This window comes from Lampetra fluviatilis, chromosome 67, assembly GCF_964198595.1.
Source record: "Lampetra fluviatilis chromosome 67, kcLamFluv1.1, whole genome shotgun sequence".
Classification (NCBI taxonomy): domain Eukaryota; kingdom Metazoa; phylum Chordata; class Hyperoartia; order Petromyzontiformes; family Petromyzontidae; genus Lampetra; species Lampetra fluviatilis.
The window spans coordinates 1,712,287-1,737,286 of NC_136341.1; the positions used below are offsets into that span (position 1 = coordinate 1,712,287).

A 25,000-nucleotide genomic window follows, 5' to 3' on the forward strand; every position below is an offset into this window, starting at 1 on the left:
GGTTAGAGGTGGGGTGGGGTGGGGGTGGGGTGGGGTGGGGGTGGGGTGGGGGTGGGGTTAGAGGTGGTGGGGTGGGGTGGTGGTGGGGTGGGGTGGGGGTGGGGTGGGGGTGGGGGTGGGGTTGGGTGGGGGTGGGGGTCGGGGTGACCCCACAATGACCCCACAATGACCCCACAATGACCCCACAATTACCCCCCGTGACCCCACAATGACCCCACAATGACCCCGTGACCCCACAATGACCCCTTATGCCCCCCCGCATGACCCCGTGACCCCCCCCCCAGGTGACCGAGTACATCTTCGTGATCTTCATGAGCATGGAGCTGCTGCTCAAGATCCTGGCAGACGGTCTCTTCTTCACGCCCACCGCCATCATCAAGGACTTCGGCGGAGTCATGGACATCTTCATCTACCTGGTATCCCCTCGACAGAGCTCGCTAACGGGCTTTGATTCCTTACCCGTACCCGGCCGCACCAGGGTCGCAAACGGGTACCCGTACCCGTACCCTACCCGTACCCTACCCGATACCCGGTTACCCGTACCCTACCCGTACCCGTACCCTACCCGTACCCGTACCCTACCCGATACCAGGCTACCCGTACCCTACCCGTACCCATACCCTACCCGTACCCATACCCTACCCGTACCCTACCCGTACCCGTACCCATACCCGTACCCGTACCCTACCCGATACCAGGCTACCCGTACCCTACCCGTACCCGTACCCTACCCGTACTCGTACCCTACCCGATACCCGGCTACCCGTACCCTACCCGTACTCGTACCCTACCCGATACCCGGCTACCCGTACCCTACCCGTACCCGTACCTTACCCGATACCCGGCTACCCGTACCCTACCCGTACCCTACCCGATACCCGGCTACCCGTACCCTACCCGTACTCGTACCCTACCCGATACCCGGCTACCCGTACCCTACCCGTACTCGTACCCTACCCGATACCCGGCTACCCGTACCCTACCCGTACTCGTACCCTACCCGATACCCGGCTACCCGTACCCTACCCGTACCCGTACCCTACCCGTACTTGTACCCTACCCGATACCCGGCTACCCGTACCCTACCCGTACTCGTACCCTACCCGATACCCGGCTACCCGTACCCTACCCGTACTCGTACCTTACCCGATACCCGGCTACCCGTACCCTACCCGTACCCGTACCCTACCCGTACTTGTACCCTACCCGATACCCGGCTACCCGTACCCTACCCGTACTTGTACCCTACCCGATACCCGGCTACCCGTACCCTACCCGTACTCGTACCCTACCCGATACCCGGCTACCCGTACCCTACCCGTACTCGTACCTTACCCGATACCCGGCTACCCGTACCCTACCCGTACCCGTACCCTACCCGTACTTGTACCCTACCCGATACCCGGCTACCCGTACCCTACCCGTACTTGTACCCTACCCGATACCCGGCTACCCGTACCCTACCCGTACTCGTACCCTACCCGATACCCGGCTACCCGTACCCTACCCGTACTCGTACCCTACCCGATACCCGGCTACCCGTACCCTACCCGTACTCGTACCTTACCCGATACCCGGCTACCCGTACCCTACCCGTACCCGTACCCTACCCGTACTTGTACCCTACCCGATACCCGGCTACCCGTACCCTACCCGTACTCGTACCCTACCCGTACCCGTACCCTACCCGATACCCGGCTACTCGTACCCTACCCGTACCCGTACCCTACCCGATACCCGGCTACCCGTACCCTACCCGTACTCGTACCCTACCCGATACCCGGCTACCCGTACCCTACCCGTACCCGTACCTTACCCGATACCCGGCTACCCGTACCCTACCCGTACCCTACCCGATACCCGGCTACCCGTACCCTACCCGTACTCGTACCCTACCCGATACCCGGCTACTCGTACCCTACCCGTACTTGTACCCTACCCGATACCCGGCTACTCGTACCCTACCCGTACTCGTACCCTACCCGATACCCGGCTACCCGTACCCTACCCGTACTCGTACCCTACCCGTACCCGTACCCTACCCGTACTCGTACCCTACCCGATACCCGGCTACTCGTACCCTACCCGTACTCGTACCCTACCCGATACCCGGCTACTCGTACCCTACCCGTACTTGTACCCTACCCGATACCCGGCTACTCGTACCCTACCCGTACTCGTACCCTACCCGATACCCGGCTACCCGTACCCTACCCGTACTCGTACCCTACCCGTACTCGTACCCTACCCGATACCCGGCTACTCGTACCCTACCCGTACTCGTACCCTACCCGTACCCTACCCGTACTCGTACCCTACCCGTACTCGTACCCTACCCGATACCCGGCTACCCGTACCCTACCCGTACTCGTACCCTACCCGATACCCGGCTACCCGTACCCTACCCGTACTCGTACCCTACCCGTACTCGTACCCTACCCGATACCCGGCTACTCGTACCCTACCCGTACCCGTACCTTACCCGATACCCGGCTACCCGTACCCTACCCGTACCCTACCCGATACCCGGCTACCCGTACCCTACCCGTACTCGTACCCTACCCGATACCCGGCTACCCGTACCCTACCCGTACTCGTACCCTACCCGATACCCGGCTACCCGTACCCTACCCGTACTCGTACCCTACCCGATACCCGGCTACTCGTACCCTACCCGTACCCTACCCGATACTCGGCTACCCGTACCCTACCCGTACCCGTACCCTACTCGATACCCGGCTACCCGTACCCTACCCGTACCCGTACCCTACCCGTACCCGTACCCTACCCGATACCCGGCTACTCGTACCCTACCCGTACCCGTACCCTACTCGATACCCGGCTACCCGTACCCTACCCGTACTCGTACCCTACCCGTACCCGTACCCTACCCGATACCCGGCTACCCGTACCCTACCCGTACTCGTACCCTACCCGATACCCGGCTACCCGTACCCTACCCGTACTCGTACCCTACCCGATACCCGGCTACCCGTACCCTACCCGTACCCTACCCGATACCCAGTTACCCGTACCCTACCCGTACCCGTACCCTACCCGATACCCGGCTACCCGTACCCGTACCCTACTCGATACCCGGCTACTCGTACCCTACCCGTACCCGTACCCTACTCGATACCCGGCTACCCGTACCCTACCCGTACCCGTACCCTACCCGTACCCGTACCCTACCCGATACCCGGCTACCCGTACCCTACCCGTACCCTACCCGATACCCGGTTACCCGTACCCTACCCGTACCCGTACCCTACCCGTACCCGTACCCTACTCGATACCCGGCTACCCGTACCCTACCCGTACCCGTACCCTACCCGATACCCGGCTACCCGTACCCTACCCGTACTCGTACCCTACCCGATACCCGGCTACTCGTACCCTACCCGTACCCGTACCCTACTCGATACCCGGCTACCCGTACCCTACCCGTACTCGTACCCTACGCGTACCCGTACCCTACCCGATACCCGGCTACCCGTACCCTACCCGTACTCGTACCCTACCCGATACCCGGCTACCCGTACCCTACCCGTACTCGTACCCTACCCGATACCCGGCTACCCGTACCCTACCCGTACTCGTACCCTACCCGATACCCGGCTACTCGTACCCTACCCGTACCCGTACCCGTACCCTACCCGTACCCGTACCCTACCCGATACCCGGCTACCCGTACCCTACCCGTACCCGTACCCTACCCGTACCCGTACCCTACCCGTACCCGTACCCTACCCGATACCCGGCTACCCGTACCCTACCCGTACCCGTACCCTACCCGTACCCGTACCCTACCCGATACCCGGCTACCCGTACCCTACCCGTACCCGTACCCTACCCGATACCCGTACCCGTACTCTACCCGTACTCGTACCCTACCCGTACCCGGCCAGGTATCGGGTAGGGTATCGGGTACCCGATTGCGACCTCTGGGATGAAGCCATGTTGCAGGCGCGGGTGGGTTGATTCTAGGAACTTGAATTGTGAGAAGAGACAAGACGTTGGGAAATGAGTGACAATCACGGTGACTCACCAGTGACTCACGGCCTACCCGTACCCGTACCCGGCCGCACCAGGGTCGCAAACGGGTACCCGTACCTGGCCAGGTACGGGTAGCCGGGTATCGGGTAGGGTACGGGTATCGGGTACCCGGTTGCGACCTCTGTGTCTCAGGGTGGGTTCGAGTTTGTGTCTCAGGGTGGGTGTGAGTCTGTGTCTCAGGGTGGGTGTGAGTCTGTGTCTCAGGGTGGGTTCGAGTCTGTGTCTCAGGGTGGGTGTGAGTCTGTGTCTCAGGGTGGGTGTGAGTCTGTGTCTCAGGGTGGGTGTGAGTCTGTGTCTCAGGGTGGGTGTGAGTCTGTGTCTCAGGGTGGGTGTGAGTCTGTGTCTCAGGGTGGGTGTGAGTCTGTGTCTCAGGGTGAGTGTGAGTCTGTGTCTCAGGCTGGGTGTGAGTCTGTGTCTCAGGGTGGGTGTGAGTCTGTGTCTCAGGGTGAGTGTGAGTCTGTGTCTCAGGGTGGGTGTGAGTCTGTGTCTCAGGGTGGGTGTGAGTCTGTGTCTCAGGCTGAGTGTGAGTCTGTGTCTCAGGCTGAGTGTGAGTCTGTGTCTCAGGGTGGGTGTGAGTCTGTGTCTCAGGGTGGGTGTGAGTCTGTGTCTCAGGGTGGGTGTGAGTCTGTGTCTCAGGGTGGGTGTGAGTCTGTGTCTCAGGGTGGGTGTGAGTCTGTGTCTCAGGCTGGGTGTGAGTCTGTGTCTCAGGGTGGGTGTGAGTCTGTGTCTCAGGCTGGGTGTGAGTCTGTGTCTCAGGGTGAGTGTGAGTCTGTGTCTCAGGGTGAGTGTGAGTCTGTGTCTCAGGGTGGGTGTGAGTCTGTGTCTCAGGGTGGGTGTGAGTCTGTGTCTCAGGCTGAGTGTGAGTCTGTGTCTCAGGCTGAGTGTGAGTCTGTGTCTCAGGGTGGGTGTGAGTCTGTGTCTCAGGGTGGGTGTGAGTCTGTGTCTCAGGGTGGGTGTGAGTCTGTGTCTCAGGGTGGGTGTGAGTCTGTGTCTCAGGCTGGGTGTGAGTCTGTGTCTCAGGGTGGGTGTGAGTCTGTGTCTCAGGGTGGGTGTGAGTCTGTGTCTCAGGGTGAGTGTGAGTCTGTGTCTCAGGGTGGGTGTGAGTCTGTGTCTCAGGGTGAGTGTGAGTCTGTGTCTCAGGGTGAGTGTGAGTCTGTGTCTCAGGGTGGGTGTGAGTCTGTGTCTCAGGGTGAGTGTAAGTCTGTGTCTCAGACTGAGTGTGAGTCTGTGTCTCAGGGTGGGTGTGAGTCTGTGTCTCAGGGTGGGTGTGAGTCTGTGTCTCAGGCTGGGTGTGAGTCTGTGTCTCAGGGTGGGTGTGAGTCTGTGTCTCAGGCTGAGTGTGAGTCTGTGTCTCAGGGTGAGTGTGAGTCTGTGTCTCATGGTGGATGTGAGTCTGTGTCTCAGGGTGAGTGTGAGTCTGTGTCTCAGGGTGGGTGTGAGTCTGTGTCTCAGGGTGGGTGTGAGTCTGCGTCTCAGGGTGAGTGTGAGTCTGTGTCTCAGGGTGGGTGTGAGTCTGTGTTTCAGGGTGGGTGTGAGTCTGTGTCTCAGGGTGGGTGTGAGTCTGTGTCTCAGGGTGAGTGTGAGTCTGTGTCTCAGGGTGGGTGTGAGTCTGTGTCTCAGGGTGGGTGTGAGTCTGTGTCTCAGGGTGGGTGTGAGTCTGCGTCTCAGGGTGAGTGTGAGTCTGTGTCTCAGGGTGAGTGTGAGTCTGTGTCTCAGGGTGGGTGTGAGTCTGTGTCTCAGGGTGAGTGTGAGTCTGTGTCTCAGGGTGGGTGTGAGTCTGTGTCTCAGGGTGAGTGTGAGTCTGTGTCTCAGGGTGGGTGTGAGTCTGTGTCTCAGGCTGAGTGTGAGTCTGTGTCTCAGGGTGAGTGTGAGTCTGTGTCTCATGGTGGATGTGAGTCTGTGTCTCAGGGTGGGTGTGAGTCTGTGTCTCAGGGTGGGTGTGAGTCTGTGTCTCAGGGTGAGTGTGAGTCTGTGTCTCAGGCTGGGTGTGAGTCTGTGTCTCAGGGTGGGTGTGAGTCTGTGTCTCAGGGTGAGTGTGAGTCTGTGTCTCATGGTGGATGTGAGTCTGTGTCTCAGGGTGGGTGTGAGTCTGTGTCTCAGGGTGAGTGTGAGTCTGTGTCTCATGGTGGATGTGAGTCTGTGTCTCAGGGTGAGTGTGAGTCTGTGTTTCAGGGTGGGTGTGAGTCTGTGTCTCAGGGTGGGTGTGAGTCTGTGTCTCAGGGTGAGTGTGAGTCTGTGTCTCAGGCTGGGTGTGAGTCTGTATCTCAGACTGAGTGTGAGTCTGTGTCTCAGGGTGGGTGTGAGTCTGTGTCTCAGACTGAGTGTGACTGTGTCTCACGCTCTGGGTGTAGCTGAGTCTGTGGCTGGCTCACTGTGTGAGTCGTTGGCTCGTGGCTCTACCCATCAACCCCCTTTGCAGGTGAGCCTCATCTTCCTGTGTTGGCTGCCACGCTCAGTAGCACCCAGCTCGGGCGTGCAGCTGCTGCTTGTCCTACGCTGCCTCCGACCTCTGCGCATCTTCAAGCTCGTGCCGCAGATGAGGAAGGTGGTCAGGGAGGTGTTCAGCGGCTTCAAGGAGATCTTCCTGGTGAGGAATGCTCGCGGAACGCAACCCCCGGCGTTAACACTGATCCCTATGGGGAAGCCTGTTTCGCATAAAGTGTTCTTTTTTTTCGCTTCGTAATCGATCGTCGTGGCGACGATGCCGGAGGAGCATCCTCCAGGGTGAGCACTGCCGCTTCCGCCATCGTCACCGCGACGAGAATGATGGCAATGTCGTCGTGGCGGCCAACGTCGCTATGACGATGACGGTCGTCGTGGCGACCAACGTCGCTATGACGATGACGAGAACGGTCGTCGTGTGGGCCAACGTCGCTATGACGATGACAGCGATCATCGTGGATTTGTTAACATGAGCCTCTGTAACCACGTGACTCTGTAACCACGTGACTCTGTAACCACGTGATTCTGTAACCACGTGACTCTGTAACCACGTGACTCTGTAACCACGTGACTCTGTAACCACGTGATTGTGTAACCACGAGACTCTGTAACCACGTGACTCTGTAACCACGAGACTCTGTAACCACGTGACTCTGTAACCACGAGACTCTGTAACCACGTGACTCTGTAACCACGTGACTCTGTAACCACGTGACTCTGTAACCACGAGACTCTGTAACCACGTGACTCTGTAACCACGAGACTCTGTAACCACGTGACTCTGTAACCACGTGACTCTGTAACCACGAGACTCTGTAACCATGTGACTCTGTAACCACGAGACTCTGTAACCACGTGACTCTGTAACCACGTGACTCTGTAACCACGAGACTCTGTAACCACGTGACTCTGTAACCACGTGACTCTGTAACCACGAGACTCTGTAACCACGAGACTCTGTAACCATGTGACTCTGTAACCATGAGACTGTAACCACGAGACTCTGTAACCATGTGACTCTGTAACCACGTGACTCTGTAACCATGAGACTCTGTAACCACGAGACTCTGTAACCACGTGACTCTGTAACCACGAGACTCTGTAACCACGAGACTCTGTAACCACGAGACTCTGTAACCACGAGACTCTGTAACCATGAGACTCTGTAACCATGTGACTCTGTAACCATGAGACTCTGTAACCATGAGACTCTGTAACCACGAGACTCTGTAACCACGAGACTCTGTAACCACGAGACTCTGTAACCACGAGACTCTGTAACCATGAGACTCTGTAACCACGAGACTCTGTAACCACGAGACTCTGTAACCACGAGACTCTGTAACCACGTGACTCTGTAACCACGTGACTCTGTAACCACGAGACTCTGTAACCATGTGACTCTGTAACCATGAGACTCTGTAACCATGAGACTCTGTAACCATGTGACTCTGTAACCACGAGACTCTGTAACCACGAGACTCTGTAACCATGTGACTCTGTAACCACGAGACTCTGTAACCATGAGACTCTGTAACCATGTGACTCTGTAACCATGAGACTCTGTAACCACGAGACTCTGTAACCATGTGACTCTGTAACCACGAGACTCTGTAACCACGAGACTCTGTAACCACGAGACTCTGTAACCACGAGACTCTGTAACCATGAGACTCTGTAACCATGTGACTCTGTAACCATGAGACTCTGTAACCATGAGACTCTGTAACCACGAGACTCTGTAACCATGTGACTCTGTAACCACGAGACTCTGTAACCATGAGACTCTGTAACCATGTGACTCTGTAACCATGAGACTCTGTAACCACGAGACTCTGTAACCATGTGACTCTGTAACCACGAGACTCTGTAACCACGAGACTCTGTAACCACGAGACTCTGTAACCACGAGACTCTGTAACCATGAGACTCTGTAACCATGTGACTCTGTAACCATGAGACTCTGTAACCACGAGACTCTGTAACCACGAGACTCTGTAACCATGTGACTCTGTAACCATGAGACTCTGTAACCACGAGACTCTGTAACCACGAGACTCTGTAACCACGAGACTCTGTAACCACGAGACTCTGTAACCACGAGACTCTGTAACCATGTGACTCTGTAACCACGAGACTCTGTAACCACGAGACTCTGTAACCACGAGACTCTGTAACCACGAGACTCTGTAACCACGTGACTCTGTAACCATGAGACTCTGTAACCACGAGACTCTGTAACCACGTGACTCTGTAACCACGAGACTCTGTAACCATGTGACTCTGTAACCATGAGACTCTGTAACCACGTGACTCTGTAACCACGAGACTCTGTAACCACGAGACTCTGTAACCACGAGACTCTGTAACCACGAGACTCTGTAACCACGTGACTCTGTAACCACGAGACTCTGTAACCATGAGACTCTGTAACCACGTGACTCTGTAACCACGTGACTCTGTAACCACGTGACTCTGTAACCATGAGACTCTGTAACCACGAGACTCTGTAACCATGTGGCTCTGTAACCACGAGACTCTGTAACCATGTGGCTCTGTAACCACGTGACTCTGTAACCACGAGACTCTGTAACCACGTGACTCTGTAACCATGTGACTCTGTAACCACGTGGCTCTGTAACCACGTGACTCTGTAACCACGAGACTCTGTAACCATGAGACTCTGTAACCACGTGGCTCTGTAACCACGAGACTCTGTAACCACGAGACTCTGTAACCACGAGACTATGTAACCACGAGACTCTGTAACCACGTGACTCTGTAACCACGTGACTCTGTAACCACGAGACTATGTAACCACGAGACTCTGTAACCACGAGACTCTGTAACCACGAGACTCTGTAACCACGAGACTCTGTAACCACGAGACTCTGTAACCACGAGACTCTGTAACCACGAGACTCTGTAACCATGAGACTATGTAACCATGTGACTCTGTAACCACGAGACTCTGTAACCATGTGACTCTGTAACCACGAGACTCTGTAACCATGTGACTCTGTAACCACGTGACTCTGTAACCACGAGACTCTGTAACCACGAGACTCTGTAACCACGAGACTCTGTAACCACGAGACTCTGTAACCATGAGACTCTGTAACCACGTGACTCTGTAACCACGTGACTCTGTAACCACGTGACTCTGTAACCATGTGACTCTGTAACCACGAGACTCTGTAACCATGTGACTCTGTAACCACGAGACTCTGTAACCATGAGACTCTGTAACCATGTGGCTCTGTAACCATGAGACTGTAACCACGAGACTCTGTAACCACGAGACTCTGTAACCACGTGACTCTGTAACCACGTGACTCTGTAACCACGAGACTATGTAACCACGTGACTCTGTAACCACGAGACTCTGTAACCACGTGACTCTGTAACCACGAGACTCTGTAACCACGTGACTCTGTAACCACGAGACTCTGTAACCACGAGACTCTGTAACCATGTGACTCTGTAACCACGAGACTCTGTAACCATGTGACTCTGTTACCACGAGACTCTGTAACCACGTGACTCTGTAACCACGTGACTCTGTAACCACGTGACTCTGTAACCACGAGACTCTGTAACCACGTGACTCTGTAACCACGAGACTCTGTAACCACGAGACTCTGTAACCACGAGACTCTGTAACCATGAGACTCTGTAACCACGTGACTCTGTAACCACGAGACTCTGTAACCACGAGACTCTGTAACCACGAGACTCTGTTACCACGAGACTCTGTAACCACGTGACTCTGTAACCACGTGACTCTGTAACCATGAGACTCTGTAACCACGAGACTCTGTAACCACGAGACTCTGTAACCACGTGACTCTGTAACCACGTGACTCTGTAACCACGAGACTCTGTAACCACGAGACTCTGTAACCACGTGACTCTGTAACCACGAGACTCTGTAACCACGTGACTCTGTAACCACGTGACTCTGTAACCACGAGACTCTGTAACCACGTGACTCTGTAACCACGTGACTCTGTAACCACGAGACTCTGTAACCACGTGACTCTGTAACCATGAGACTCTGTAACCACGTGACTCTGTAACCACGAGACTCTGTAACCATGTGACTCTGTAACCACGAGACTCTGTAACCATGAGACTCTGTAACCACGTGACTCTGTAACCATGTGACTCTGTAACCACGAGACTCTGTAACCATGAGACTCTGTAACCACGTGACTCTGTAACCACGTGACTCTGTAACCACGTGACTCTGTAACCACGTGACTCTGTAACCATGTGACTCTGTAACCACGTGACTCTGTAACCACGTGACTCTGTAACCACGTGGCTCTGTAACCATGTGACTCTGTAACCACGAGACTCTGTAACCACGTGACTCTGTAACCACGAGACTCTGTAACCATGAGACTCTGTAACCACGTGACTCTGTAACCACGTGACTCTGTAACCACGTGACTCTGTAACCACGAGACTCTGTAACCATGAGACTCTGTAACCACGTGACTCTGTAACCACGAGACTCTGTAACCACGAGACTCTGTAACCACGTGACTCTGTAACCACGAGACTCTGTAACCACGAGACTCTGTAACCATGAGACTCTGTAACCACGTGACTCTGTAACCACGTGACTCTGTAACCATGAGACTCTGTAACCATGAGACTCTGTAACCACGTGACTCTGTAACCATGAGACTCTGTAACCACGTGACTCTGTAACCATGAGACTCTGTAACCACGTGACTCTGTAACCACGAGACTCTGTAACCACGAGACTCTGTAACCACGTGACTCTGTAACCACGAGACTCTGTAACCACGAGACTCTGTAACCATGAGACTCTGTAACCACGTGACTCTGTAACCACGTGACTCTGTAACCACGTGACTCTGTAACCACGTGACTCTGTAACCACGTGACTCTGTAACCATGACGCTCTGTAACCATGACGCTCTGTAACCATGACGCTCTGTGACCACGTGGCTCTGTGACCACGTGACTCTGTGATCTGCACTGTCCCAGGTCTCCATCCTGCTGCTCACGCTGATGTTTGTGTTTGCGAGCTTCGGGGTTCAGCTGTTTGCGGGGAAACTCGCAAAGTGCAACGACCCCCACGTCGTGCTCGAGGTGAGAGACGCCCTCCGTTCACTACGCTACGCTACACGCTACACTACACGCTACACTACACGCTACACTACACGCTACTCTACACGCTACTCTACACGCTACGCTACACGCTACTCTACACGCTACTCTACACGCTACTCTACACGCTACTCTACACGCTACGCTACACGCTACTCTACACTACACGCTACACTACACGCTACTCTACACTACACGCTACACTACACGCTACTCTACACTACACGCTACACTACACGCTACGCTACACGCTACACTACACGCTACTCTACACTACACGCTACACTACACGCTACTCTACACTACACGCTACACTACACGCTACTCTACACTACACGCTACACTACACGCTACGCTACACTACACGCTACGCTACACTACACGCTACACTACACGCTACTCTACACTACACGCTACACTACACGCTACACTACACGCTACGCTACACTACACGCTACGCTACACTACACGCTACACTACACGCTACGCTACACGCTACACTACACGCTACACTACACTACACGCTACACTACACTACACGCTACACTACACGCTACGCTACACGCTACACTACACGCTACGCTACACGCTACTCTACACGCTACTCTACACGCTACGCTACACGCTACACTACACGCTACACTACACGCTACGCTACACGCTACTCTACACGCTACGCTACACGCTACTCTACACACTACACTACACGCTACTCTACACGCTACTCTACACGCTACACTACACGCTACACTACACGCTACTCTACACACTACACTACACGCTACACTACACGCTACTCTACACACTACACTACACGCTACACTACACGCTACGCTACACGCTACACTACACGCTACACTACACGCTACTCTACACACTACGCTACACGCTACACTACACGCTACTCTACACGCTACTCTACACGCTACGCTACACTACACGCTACACTACACGCTACACTACACGCAACGCTACACTACACGCTACACTACACGCTACACTACACGCTACTCTACACACTACACTACGCTACTCTACACGCTACTCTACACGCTACACTACACGCTACACTACACGCTACTCTACACACTACACTACGCTACTCTACATGCTACTCTACACGCTACTCTACACGCTACACTACACGCTACACTACACGCTACTCTACACGCTACACTACGCTACTCTACACGCTACTCTACACGCTACTCTACACGCTACACTACACGCTACTCTACACGCTACACTACGCTACTCTACACGCTACTCTACACGCTACTCTACATGCTACTCTACACGCTACACTACACGCTACTCTACACGTTACTCTACACGCTACGCTACACGCTACACTACACGCTACACTACACGCTACTCTACACGCTACACTACGCTACTCTACACGCTACTCTACACGCAACTCTACACGCTACACTACGCTACTCTACACGCTACACTACACGCTACTCTACACGCTACGCTACACGCTACTCTACACGCTACACTACACGCTACACTACACGCTACTCTACACGCTACACTACGCTACTCTACACGCTACTCTACACGCTACTCTACACGCTACACTAAGCTACTCTACACGCTACTCTACACGCTACACTACACGCTACTCTACACACTACACTACACACTACACTACACACTACACTACACGCTACTCTACACGCTACACTACACGCTACACTACACGCTACTCTACACACTACACTACACACTACACTACACGCTACACTACACGCTACACTACACGCTACACTACGCTACTCTACACGCTACACTACGCTACTCTACACGCTACTCTACACGCTACTCTACACGCTACACTACGCTACTCTACACGCTACACTACACGCTACTCTACACGCTACGCTACACGCTACACTACACGCTACACTACACGCTACTCTACACGCTACACTACGCTACTCTACACGCTACTCTTCACGCTACGCTACACGCTACACTACACACTACACTACACGCTACACTACACGCTACACTACACGCTACTCTACACACTACACTACACACTACACTACACACTACACTACACGCTACTCTACACGCTACACTACACGCTACTCTACACACTACACTACACGCTACACTACGCTACACTACACGCTACTCTACACGCTACACTACACGCTACTCTACACACTACACTACACACTACACTACACACTACACTACGCTACACTACACGCTACACTACACGCTACACTACACGCTACTCTACACACTACACTACACGCTACACTATACGCTACTCTACACGCTACTCTACACGCTACTCTACACGCTACACTACACGCTACACTACGCTACTCTACACGCTACTCTACACGCTACTCTACACGCTACACTACGCTACTCTACACACTACACTACACGCTACACTATACGCTACTCTACACGCTACTCTACACGCTACACTACACGCTACACTACGCTACTCTACACGCTACACTACACACTACACTACACGCTACACTACACGCTACACTACACGCTACTCTACACGCTACTCTACACACTACACTACACGCTACTCTACACGCTACACTACACGCTACACTACACGCTACTCTACACACTACACTACACGCTACACTACACGCTACACTACACGCTACACTACACGCTACTCTACACACTACACTACACGCTACACTATACGCTACTCTACACGCTACTCTACACGCTACACTACACGCTACACTACGCTACTCTACAGGCTACTCTACACGCTACTCTACACGCTACACTACGCTACTCTACACGCTACACTACACGCTACTCTACACACTACTCTTCACGCTACGCTACACGCTACACTACACGCTACTCTACACACTACACTACACACTACACTACATGCTACTCTACACGCTACACTACACTACACGCTACACTACACGCTACACTACACGCTACGCTACACGCTACTCTACACGCTACACTACACTACACGCTACACTACACGCTACTCTACACGCTACACTACACGCTACACTACACTACACGCTACGCTACACGCTACTCTACACGCTACACTACACGCTACACTACACTACACACTACACTACACGCTACTCTACACGCTACACTACACGCTACACTACACGCTACTCTACACACTACACTACACACTACACTACACGCTACACTACACACTACTCTACACGCTACACTACACGCTACTCTACACACTACACTACACACTACACTACACGCTACACTACACGCTACTCTACACACTACACTACACACTACTCTACACGCTACTCTACACGCTACTCTACACGCTACACTACACGCTACTCTACACGCTACTCTACACGCTACACTACACGCTACTCTACACGCTACACTATGCTACTCTACACGCTACTCTACACGCTACTCTACATGCTACTCTACACGCTACACTACACGCTACTCTACACGCTACACTACACGCTACACTACACGCTACTCTACACACTACACTACGCTACTCTACACGCTACTCTACACGCTACACTACACGCTACACTACACGCTACTCTACACACTACACTACGCTACTCTACATGCTACTCTACACGCTACTCTACACGCTACACTACACGCTACACTACACGCTACTCTACACGCTACACTACGCTACTCTACACGCTACTCTACACGCTACTCTACACGCTACACTACACGCTACTCTACACGCTACACTACGCTACTCTACACGCTACTCTACACGCTACTCTACATGCTACTCTACACGCTACACTACACGCTACTCTACACGCTACTCTACACGCTACGCTACACACTACACTACACGCTACACTACACGCTACTCTACACGCTACACTACGCTACTCTACACGCTACTCTACACGCTACTCTACACGCTACACTACGCTACTCTACACGCTACACTACACGCTACTCTACACGCTACGCTACACGCTACTCTACACGCTACACTACACGCTACACTACACGCTACTCTACACGCTACACTACGCTACTCTACACGCTACTCTACACGCTACTCTACACGCTACACTACGCTACTCTACACGCTACACTACACGCTACTCTACACACTACTCTTCACGCTACGCTACACGCTACACTACACGCTACTCTACACACTACACTACACACTACACTACACGCTACTCTACACGCTACACTACACGCTACACTACACGCTACTCTACACACTACACTACACACTACACTACACGCTACACTACACGCTACACTACACGCTACTCTACACACTACTCTTCACGCTACGCTACACGCTACACTACACGCTACTCTACACACTACACTACACACTACACTACACGCTACTCTACACGCTACACTACACTACACACTACACTACACACTACACTACACGCTACGCTACACGCTACTCTACACGCTACACTACACGCTACACTACACTACACGCTACACTACACGCTACTCTACACACTACACTACACACTACACTACACGCTACACTACACGCTACTCTACACACTACACTACACACTACACTACACGCTAAGCTACACACTACTCTACACGCTACACTACACGCTACTCTACACACTACACTACACACTACACGCTACACTACACGCTACTCTACACACTACACTACACACTACTCTACACACTACTCTACACACTACACTACACGCTACTCTACACACTACTCTACACACTACTCTACACGCTACACTACACACTACACTACACACTACTCTACACACTACACTACACGCTACTCTACACACTACTCTACACACTACTCTACACACTACACTACACGCTACACTACACACTACTCTACACACTACACTACACGCTACTCTACACACTACTCTACACACTACTCTACACGCTACACTACACGCTACTCTACACACTACACTACACGCTACTCTACACACTACACTACACGCTACTCTACACACTACACTACACACTACACTACACGCTACTCTACACACTACACTACACGCTACTCTACACACTACACTACACGCTACTCTACACGCTACACTACACGCTACGCTACACGCTACTCTACACGCTACACTACACGCTACTCTACACGCTACACTACACGCTACTCTACACGCTACACTACACGCTACTCTACACGCTACACTACACGTTACACTACACGCTACACTACACGCTACACTACACACTACTCTACACACTACTCTACACACTACACTACACACTACTCTACACACTACACTACACACTACTCTACACGCTACTCTACACACTACACTACACGCTACACTACACGCTACACTACACACTACTCTACACACTACTCTACACACTACACTACACGCTACACTACACGCTACTCTACACGCTACACTACGCTACTCTACACACTACACTACACGCTACACTACACACTACACTACACGCTACTCTACACGCTACTCTACACGCTACTCTACACGCTACACTACGCTACTCTACACACTACACTACAGGCTACACTACAAACTACTCTACACACTACTCTACACGCTACTCTACACACTACTCTACACACTACACTACACGCTACACTACACGCTACTCTACACGCTACTCTACACACTACGCTACACGCTACGCTACACGCTACTCTACACACTACACTACACACTACACTACACGCTACACTACACGCTACTCTACACGCTACACTACGCTACTCTACACACTACACTACACGCTACTCTACACGCTACTCTACACGCTACACTACGCTACTCTACACACTACACTACACGCTACACTACACGCTACTCTACACGCTACACTACGCTACTCTACACACTACACTACACGCTACACTACACACTACACTACACGCTACACTACACACTACTCTACACACTACTCTACACGCTTCTCTACACACTACACTACACGCTACACTACACACTACTCTACACACTACACTACACGCTACTCTACACACTACACTACACGCTACTCTACACGCTACTCTACACACTACACTACACACTACTCTACACGCTACACTACACACTACACTACACGCTACACTACACGCTACTCTACACACTACACTACACGCTACTCTACACACTACACTACACGCTACTCTACACACTACACTACACGCTACTCTACACACTACACTTCACGCTACGCTACACGCTACTCTACACGCTACACTACACACTACACTACACGCTACTCTACACGCTACGCTACACGCTACTCTACACACTACACTACACACTACACTACACGCTACTCTACACGCTACGCTACACGCTACACTACACACTACTCTACACGCTACACTACACGCTACACTACACACTACTCTACACGCTACACTACACACTACTCTACACACTACACTACACGCTACTCTACACACTACACTACACGCTACGCTACACGCTACTCTACACACTACACTACACGCTACTCTACACACTACTCTACACACTACACTACACACTACACTACACACTACTCTACACACTACACTACACGCTACTCTACACGCTACACTACACGCTACACTACACACTACACTACACACTACACTACACACTACACTACACACTACACTACACGCTACTCTACACGCTACACTACACGCTACACTACACGCTACACTACACACTACTCTACACGCTACTCTACACACTACTCTACACACTACACTACATGCTACGCTACACGCTACTCTACACGCTACACTACACACTACTCTACACGCTACACTACACGCTACACTACACGCTACACTACACACTACTCTACACGCTACTCTACACACTACTCTACACACTACACTACATGCTACGCTACACGCTACTCTACACGCTACACTACACGCTACTCTACACACTACACTACACGCTACACTACACACTACTCTACACACTACTCTACACACTACTCTACACACTACACTACACACTACACTACACGCTACTCTACACACTACACTACACACTACTCTACACACTACACTACACGCTACTCTACACGCTACTCTACACACTACTCTACACACTACACTACACGCTACGCTACACGCTACACTACACACTACACTACACACTACTCTACACGCTACTCTACACACTACTCTACACGCTACTCTACACGCTACACTACACGCTACTCTACACGCTACTCTACACACTACTCTACACACTACTCTACACACTACTTTACACACTACTCTACACACTACTCTACACGCTACACTATGTGCTACACTACACACTACACTACACTACACTACACGCTACACTACACACTACTCTACACGCTACACTACACACTACACTACACGCTACTCTACACGCTACACTACACACTACACTACACGCTACACTACACACTACACTACACGCTACACTACACGCTACACTACACACTACACTACACGCTACACTACACACTACACTACACGCTACACTACACACTACACTACACACTACACTATGTGCTACACTACACACTACACTACACTACACGCTACACTACACACTACTCTACACGCTACACTACACACTACACTACACACTACACGCTACACTACACACTACACTACACGCTACACTATGTGCTACACTACACACTACACTACACGCTACACTACACGCTACACTACACACTACACTACACGCTACTCTACACGCTACACTACACACTACACTACACGCTACACTACAAACTACACTACACACTACACTATGTGCTACACTACACACTACACTACACGCTACTCTACACGCTACACTACACGCTACACTACACGCTACACTACACGCTACTCTACACGCTACTCTACACTACACTACACGCTACACTACACACTACACTACACGCTACACTACACACTACACTACACACTACACTACACGCTACTCTACACGCTACACTACACGCTACACTACACGCTACACTACACGCTACACTACACACTACTCTACACGCTACTCTACACACTACACTACATGCTACGCTACACGCTACTCTACACGCTACACTACACGCTACTCTACACACTACACTACACGCTACACTACACACTACTCTACACACTACTCTACACACTACTCTACACACTACACTACACACTACACTACACGCTACTCTACACACTACACTACACACTACTCTACACACTACACTACACGCTACTCTACACGCTACTCTACACGCTACTCTACACACTACACTACACGCTACGCTACACGCTACACTACACACTACACTACACACTACTCTACACGCTACTCTACACGCTACTCTACACGCTACACTACACGCTACACTACACACTACACTACACACTACACTATGTGCTACACTACACACTACACTACACTACACGCTACACTACACACTACTCTACACGCTACACTACACACTACACTACACACTACACTACACACTACACTACACACTACACTATGTGCTACACTACACACTACACTACACTACACGCTACACTACACACTACTCTACACGCTACACTACACACTACACTACACACTACACTACACACTACACTACACGCTACACTACACACTACACTACACGCTACACTATGTGCTACACTACACACTACACTACACTACACGCTACACTACACGCTACACTACACACTACACTACACGCTACACTACACACTACACTACACGCTACACTACACACTACACTACACGCTACACTATGTGCTACACTACACACTACACTACACTACATGCTACACTACACGCTACACTACACACTACACTACACGCTACTCTACACGCTACACTACACACTACACTACACGCTACACTACACACTACACTACACACTACACTATGTGCTACACTACACACTACACTACACGCTACTCTACACGCTACACTACACTACACTACACGCTACACTACACTACACTACACGCTACACTACACACTACACTACACGCTACACTACACACTACACTACACACTACACTACACGCTACTCTACACGCTACACTACACTACACGCTACACTACACACTACACTACATGCTGCGCTGCACTATACTACACTACACGCTACGCTACACGCTACACTACACTACACGCTACGCTACACGCTACACTACACTACACGCTACTCTACACTACACGCTACTCTACACTACACGCTACACTACACGCTACACTACACGCTACGCTACACTACACGCTACACTACACGCTACACTACACGCTACACTACACTACACGCTACACTACACTACACGCTACGCTACACTACACGCTACACTACACGCTACACTACACGCTACGCTACACGCTACACTACACTACACGCTACGCTACACGCTACACTACACTACACGCTACTCTACACTACACGCTACTCTACACTACACGCTACACTACACGCTACACTACACTACACGCTACACTACACGCTACGCTACACTACACGCTACACTACACGCTACACTACACTACACGCTACACTACACGCTACGCTACACTACACGCTACACTACGCTACACACTACACTACACTACACACTACACTACACTACACACTACACTACACTACACACTACACTACACTACACACTACACTACACTACACGCTACACTACACACTACACTACACTACACGCTACACTACGCTACACACTACACTACACTACACACTACACTACACTACACACTACACTACACTACACACTACACTACACTACACACTACACTACACGCTACACTACACTACACGCTACACTACGCTACACACTACACTACACTACACACTACACTACACTACACACTACACTACACTACACACTACACTACACTACACGCTACACTACGCTACACGCTACACTACACTACACGCTACACTACGCTACACACTACACTACACTACACACTACACTACACGCTACTCTACACTACATACTACACTACACGCTACTCTACACTACCTGCAGCGCTGCACTATACTACACTACACGCTACACTACACGCTACACTACACGCTATGCTACACTACACGCTACACTACGCTACACGCTACACTACACGCTACGCTACACTACACGCTACACTACACGCTACGCTACACTACACGCTACACTACGCTACACGCTACACTACACGCTACACTACGCTACACTCTACACTACACGCTACGCTACACTACACGCTACGCTACACTACACGCTACACTACGCTACACGCTACACTACACGCTACACTACGCTACACGCTACACTACACGCTACACTACACGACGCTACACGCTACACTACGTACTACACTACACACTACACGCTACACTACACGCTACACGCTACACTACGTACTACACTACATTACACACTACACGCTACACTACACGCTACATGCTACGCTACGCTAAACACACTACGCTACACGCTACACTATGCTACACGCGACACTACATGCTACACTACACTACAGGAAGAGTGCGTTGGAATGTGTTTGTACCGTGTGTGTATCTGTGTGTGTATGTGTGTGTGTGTATGATGTGGGTGTGTATGATGTGTGTGTGTGTGTGTATCTGTGTGTGTATGTGTGTGTGTGTATGTGTGTGTGTGTATGTGTGTGTGTGTGTGTGTATCTGTGTGTGTATGTGTGTGTGTGTGTATCAGTGTGTGTGTGTATCTGTGTGTGTATGTGTGTGTGTGTATGTGTGTGTGTGTATGATGTGTGTGTGTGTGTATCTGTGTGTGTATGTGTGTGTGTGTATGATGTGTGTGTGTGTGTGTATCTGTGTGTGTATGTGTGTGTGTGTATGATGTGTGTGTGTGTGTATCTGTGTGTGTATGTGTGTGTGTGTATGATGTGGGTGTGTGTGTATCTGTGTGTGTATGATGTGTGTGTGTGTGTGTATCTGTGTGTGTATGTGTGTGTGTGTATGATGTGTGTGTGTGTGTGTGTATCTGTGTGTGTGTGTGTGTATGATGTGTGTGTGTGTGTGTATCTGTGTGTGTGTATGTGTGTGTGTATGATGTGTGTGTGTGTGTGTATCTGTGTGTGTATGTGTGTGTATGATGTGTGTGTGTGTATCTGTGTGTGTGTGTATGTGTGTGTGTGTGTGTGTATGATGTGTGTGTGTGTATCTGTGTGTGTGTGTATCTGTGTGTGTATGTGTGTGTGTGTATGATGTGTGTGTGTGTATGTATCTGTGTGTATGATGTGTGTGTATCTGTGTGTGTGTGTATGATGTGTATATGTGTATGATGTGTGTGTGTGTATGTATCTGTGTGTATGATGTGTGTGTGTATGTGTGTGTGTGTATGATGTGTGTGTGTGTGTATCTGTGTGTATGTATCTGTGTGTATGTATCTGTGTGTATATGTGTATGATGTGTGTGTGTGTATGTATCTGTGTGTATGATGTGTGTGTATCTGTGTGTGTATGTGTGTGTGTGTATGATGTGTGTGTGTGTGTGTATCTGTGTGTATGTATCTGTGTGTATGTATCTGTGTGTGTATGTGTATGATGTGTGTGTGTGTATGTATCTGTGTGTATGTATCTGTGTGTATATGTGTATGATGTGTGTATATGTGTATGATGTGTGTGTGTATGTATCTGTGTGTATGATGTGTGTGTATCTGTGTGTATGTATCTGTGTGTATGTATCTGTGTGTGTATGTGTATGATGTGTGTGTGTATGTATCTGTGTGTATGATGTGTGTGTATCTGTGTGTGGATGTGTGTGTGTGATGTGTGTGTGTGATGTGTGTGTGTGATGTGTGTGTGTGTATGTGAGTGTATGTGTGTCTGTGTGTGTGTGTCTGTGTGTGTATGTATCTGTGTGTGTGTTGTGTGTGTATGTATCTGTGTGTGTATGTGTCTGTGTGTATGTATATGTCTGTATGTATGTATCTGTGTGTGTGTTGTGTGTGTATGTGAGTGTGTATGTATCTGTGTGTGTGTTGTGTGTGTGTATGTGTGTGTGTGATGTGTGTGTGTGATCTGTGTGTGTGTATGTATCTGTGTGTGTATGTAGCTGTGTGTGTGTGTCTGTGTGTATGTATGTGTCTGTGTGTATGTATCTGTGTGTGTGTGTCTGTGTGTATGTATGTATCTGCGTGTGCGTGTGTGTGTCGTGGTGGTGGTGGTGGTTACAGGAGGAGTGTGTGTGTGTGTATGTGAGTGTATGTGTGTGTGTATCTGTGTGTGTGTATGTGTGTATCTGTGTGTATGTGTGTGTGTATCTGTGTGTGTGTGTATCTGTGTGTATGTGTGTGTGTATCTGTGTGTATCTGTGTGTGTGTGTATGTGTGTATCTGTGTGTATGTGTGTGTGTATCTGCGTGTGTGTGTATGTGTGTATCTGTGTGTATGTGTGTGTGTATCTGCGTGTGTGTGTATGTGTGTATCTGTGTGTATGTGTGTGTGTATCTGTGTGTGTGTGTGTGTATGTCGTGGTGGTGGTTACAGGAGGAGTGTGTGGGAATCTTCCGCATCAACGTGAGCGTCTCCAAGACGCTGAACCTGAAACTGCGTCCCGGGGAGAAGAAGCCGGGCTTCTGGGTCCCCAGGGTCTGGTGAGAACAACAACAATAACAACAACACAACAACAACACAACAACAATAACAACAACAATAACAACAACAATAACAACAACAACACAGCAACAATAACAACAACACAACAACAATAACAACAACAATAACAACAATAACAACAACACAACAACAATAACAACAACAATAACAACAATAACAACAACACAGCAACAATAACAACCACTCAACAACAACACTAGCCACAACACAACGACAATAAAGCACAACACAACAACACAAAAACATGACGACACAACAACAATAACAACAACAATAACAACACAACAACAATAACAACAACACAACAACAATAACAACAACACAACAACAATAACAACAACACAGCAACAATAACAACCACTCAACAACAACACTAGCCACAACACAACGACAATAAAGCACAACACGACAACACAAAAACATGACGACACAACAACAATAACAACACAACAACAATAACAACACAACAACAATAACAACAACACAACAACAATAACAACAACACAGCAACAATAACAACAACAATAACACAACAACAATAACAACAACACAACAACAATAACAACAACACAGCAACAATAACAACAACAATAACAACAGCACAACAACAATAACAACAACACAACAACAATAACAACACAACAACAACAACATGAAAACATAACAACACAACAACAAAACAACACAACAACAACATGAAAACATAACAACACAACAACAAAACAA

The 25,000-nt window shown here is 50.4% G+C and overlaps 1 protein-coding gene across 1 annotated transcript in view; it reads left to right on the forward strand.

The window, feature by feature from the left end:
* The window catches only part of NALCN (sodium leak channel, non-selective), a 112,469-nt gene that overhangs the window by 22,499 nt on the left and 64,970 nt on the right, over positions 1–25,000 (forward strand). Inside the window, exons 6-9 of the mRNA XM_078882778.1 lie at positions 285–416; positions 6,476–6,643; positions 11,521–11,625; positions 24,146–24,252. Coding sequence (XP_078738904.1) covers positions 285–416; positions 6,476–6,643; positions 11,521–11,625; positions 24,146–24,252 — 512 coding nt within the window. The remainder of the gene's footprint in view (positions 1–284; positions 417–6,475; positions 6,644–11,520; positions 11,626–24,145; positions 24,253–25,000) is intronic.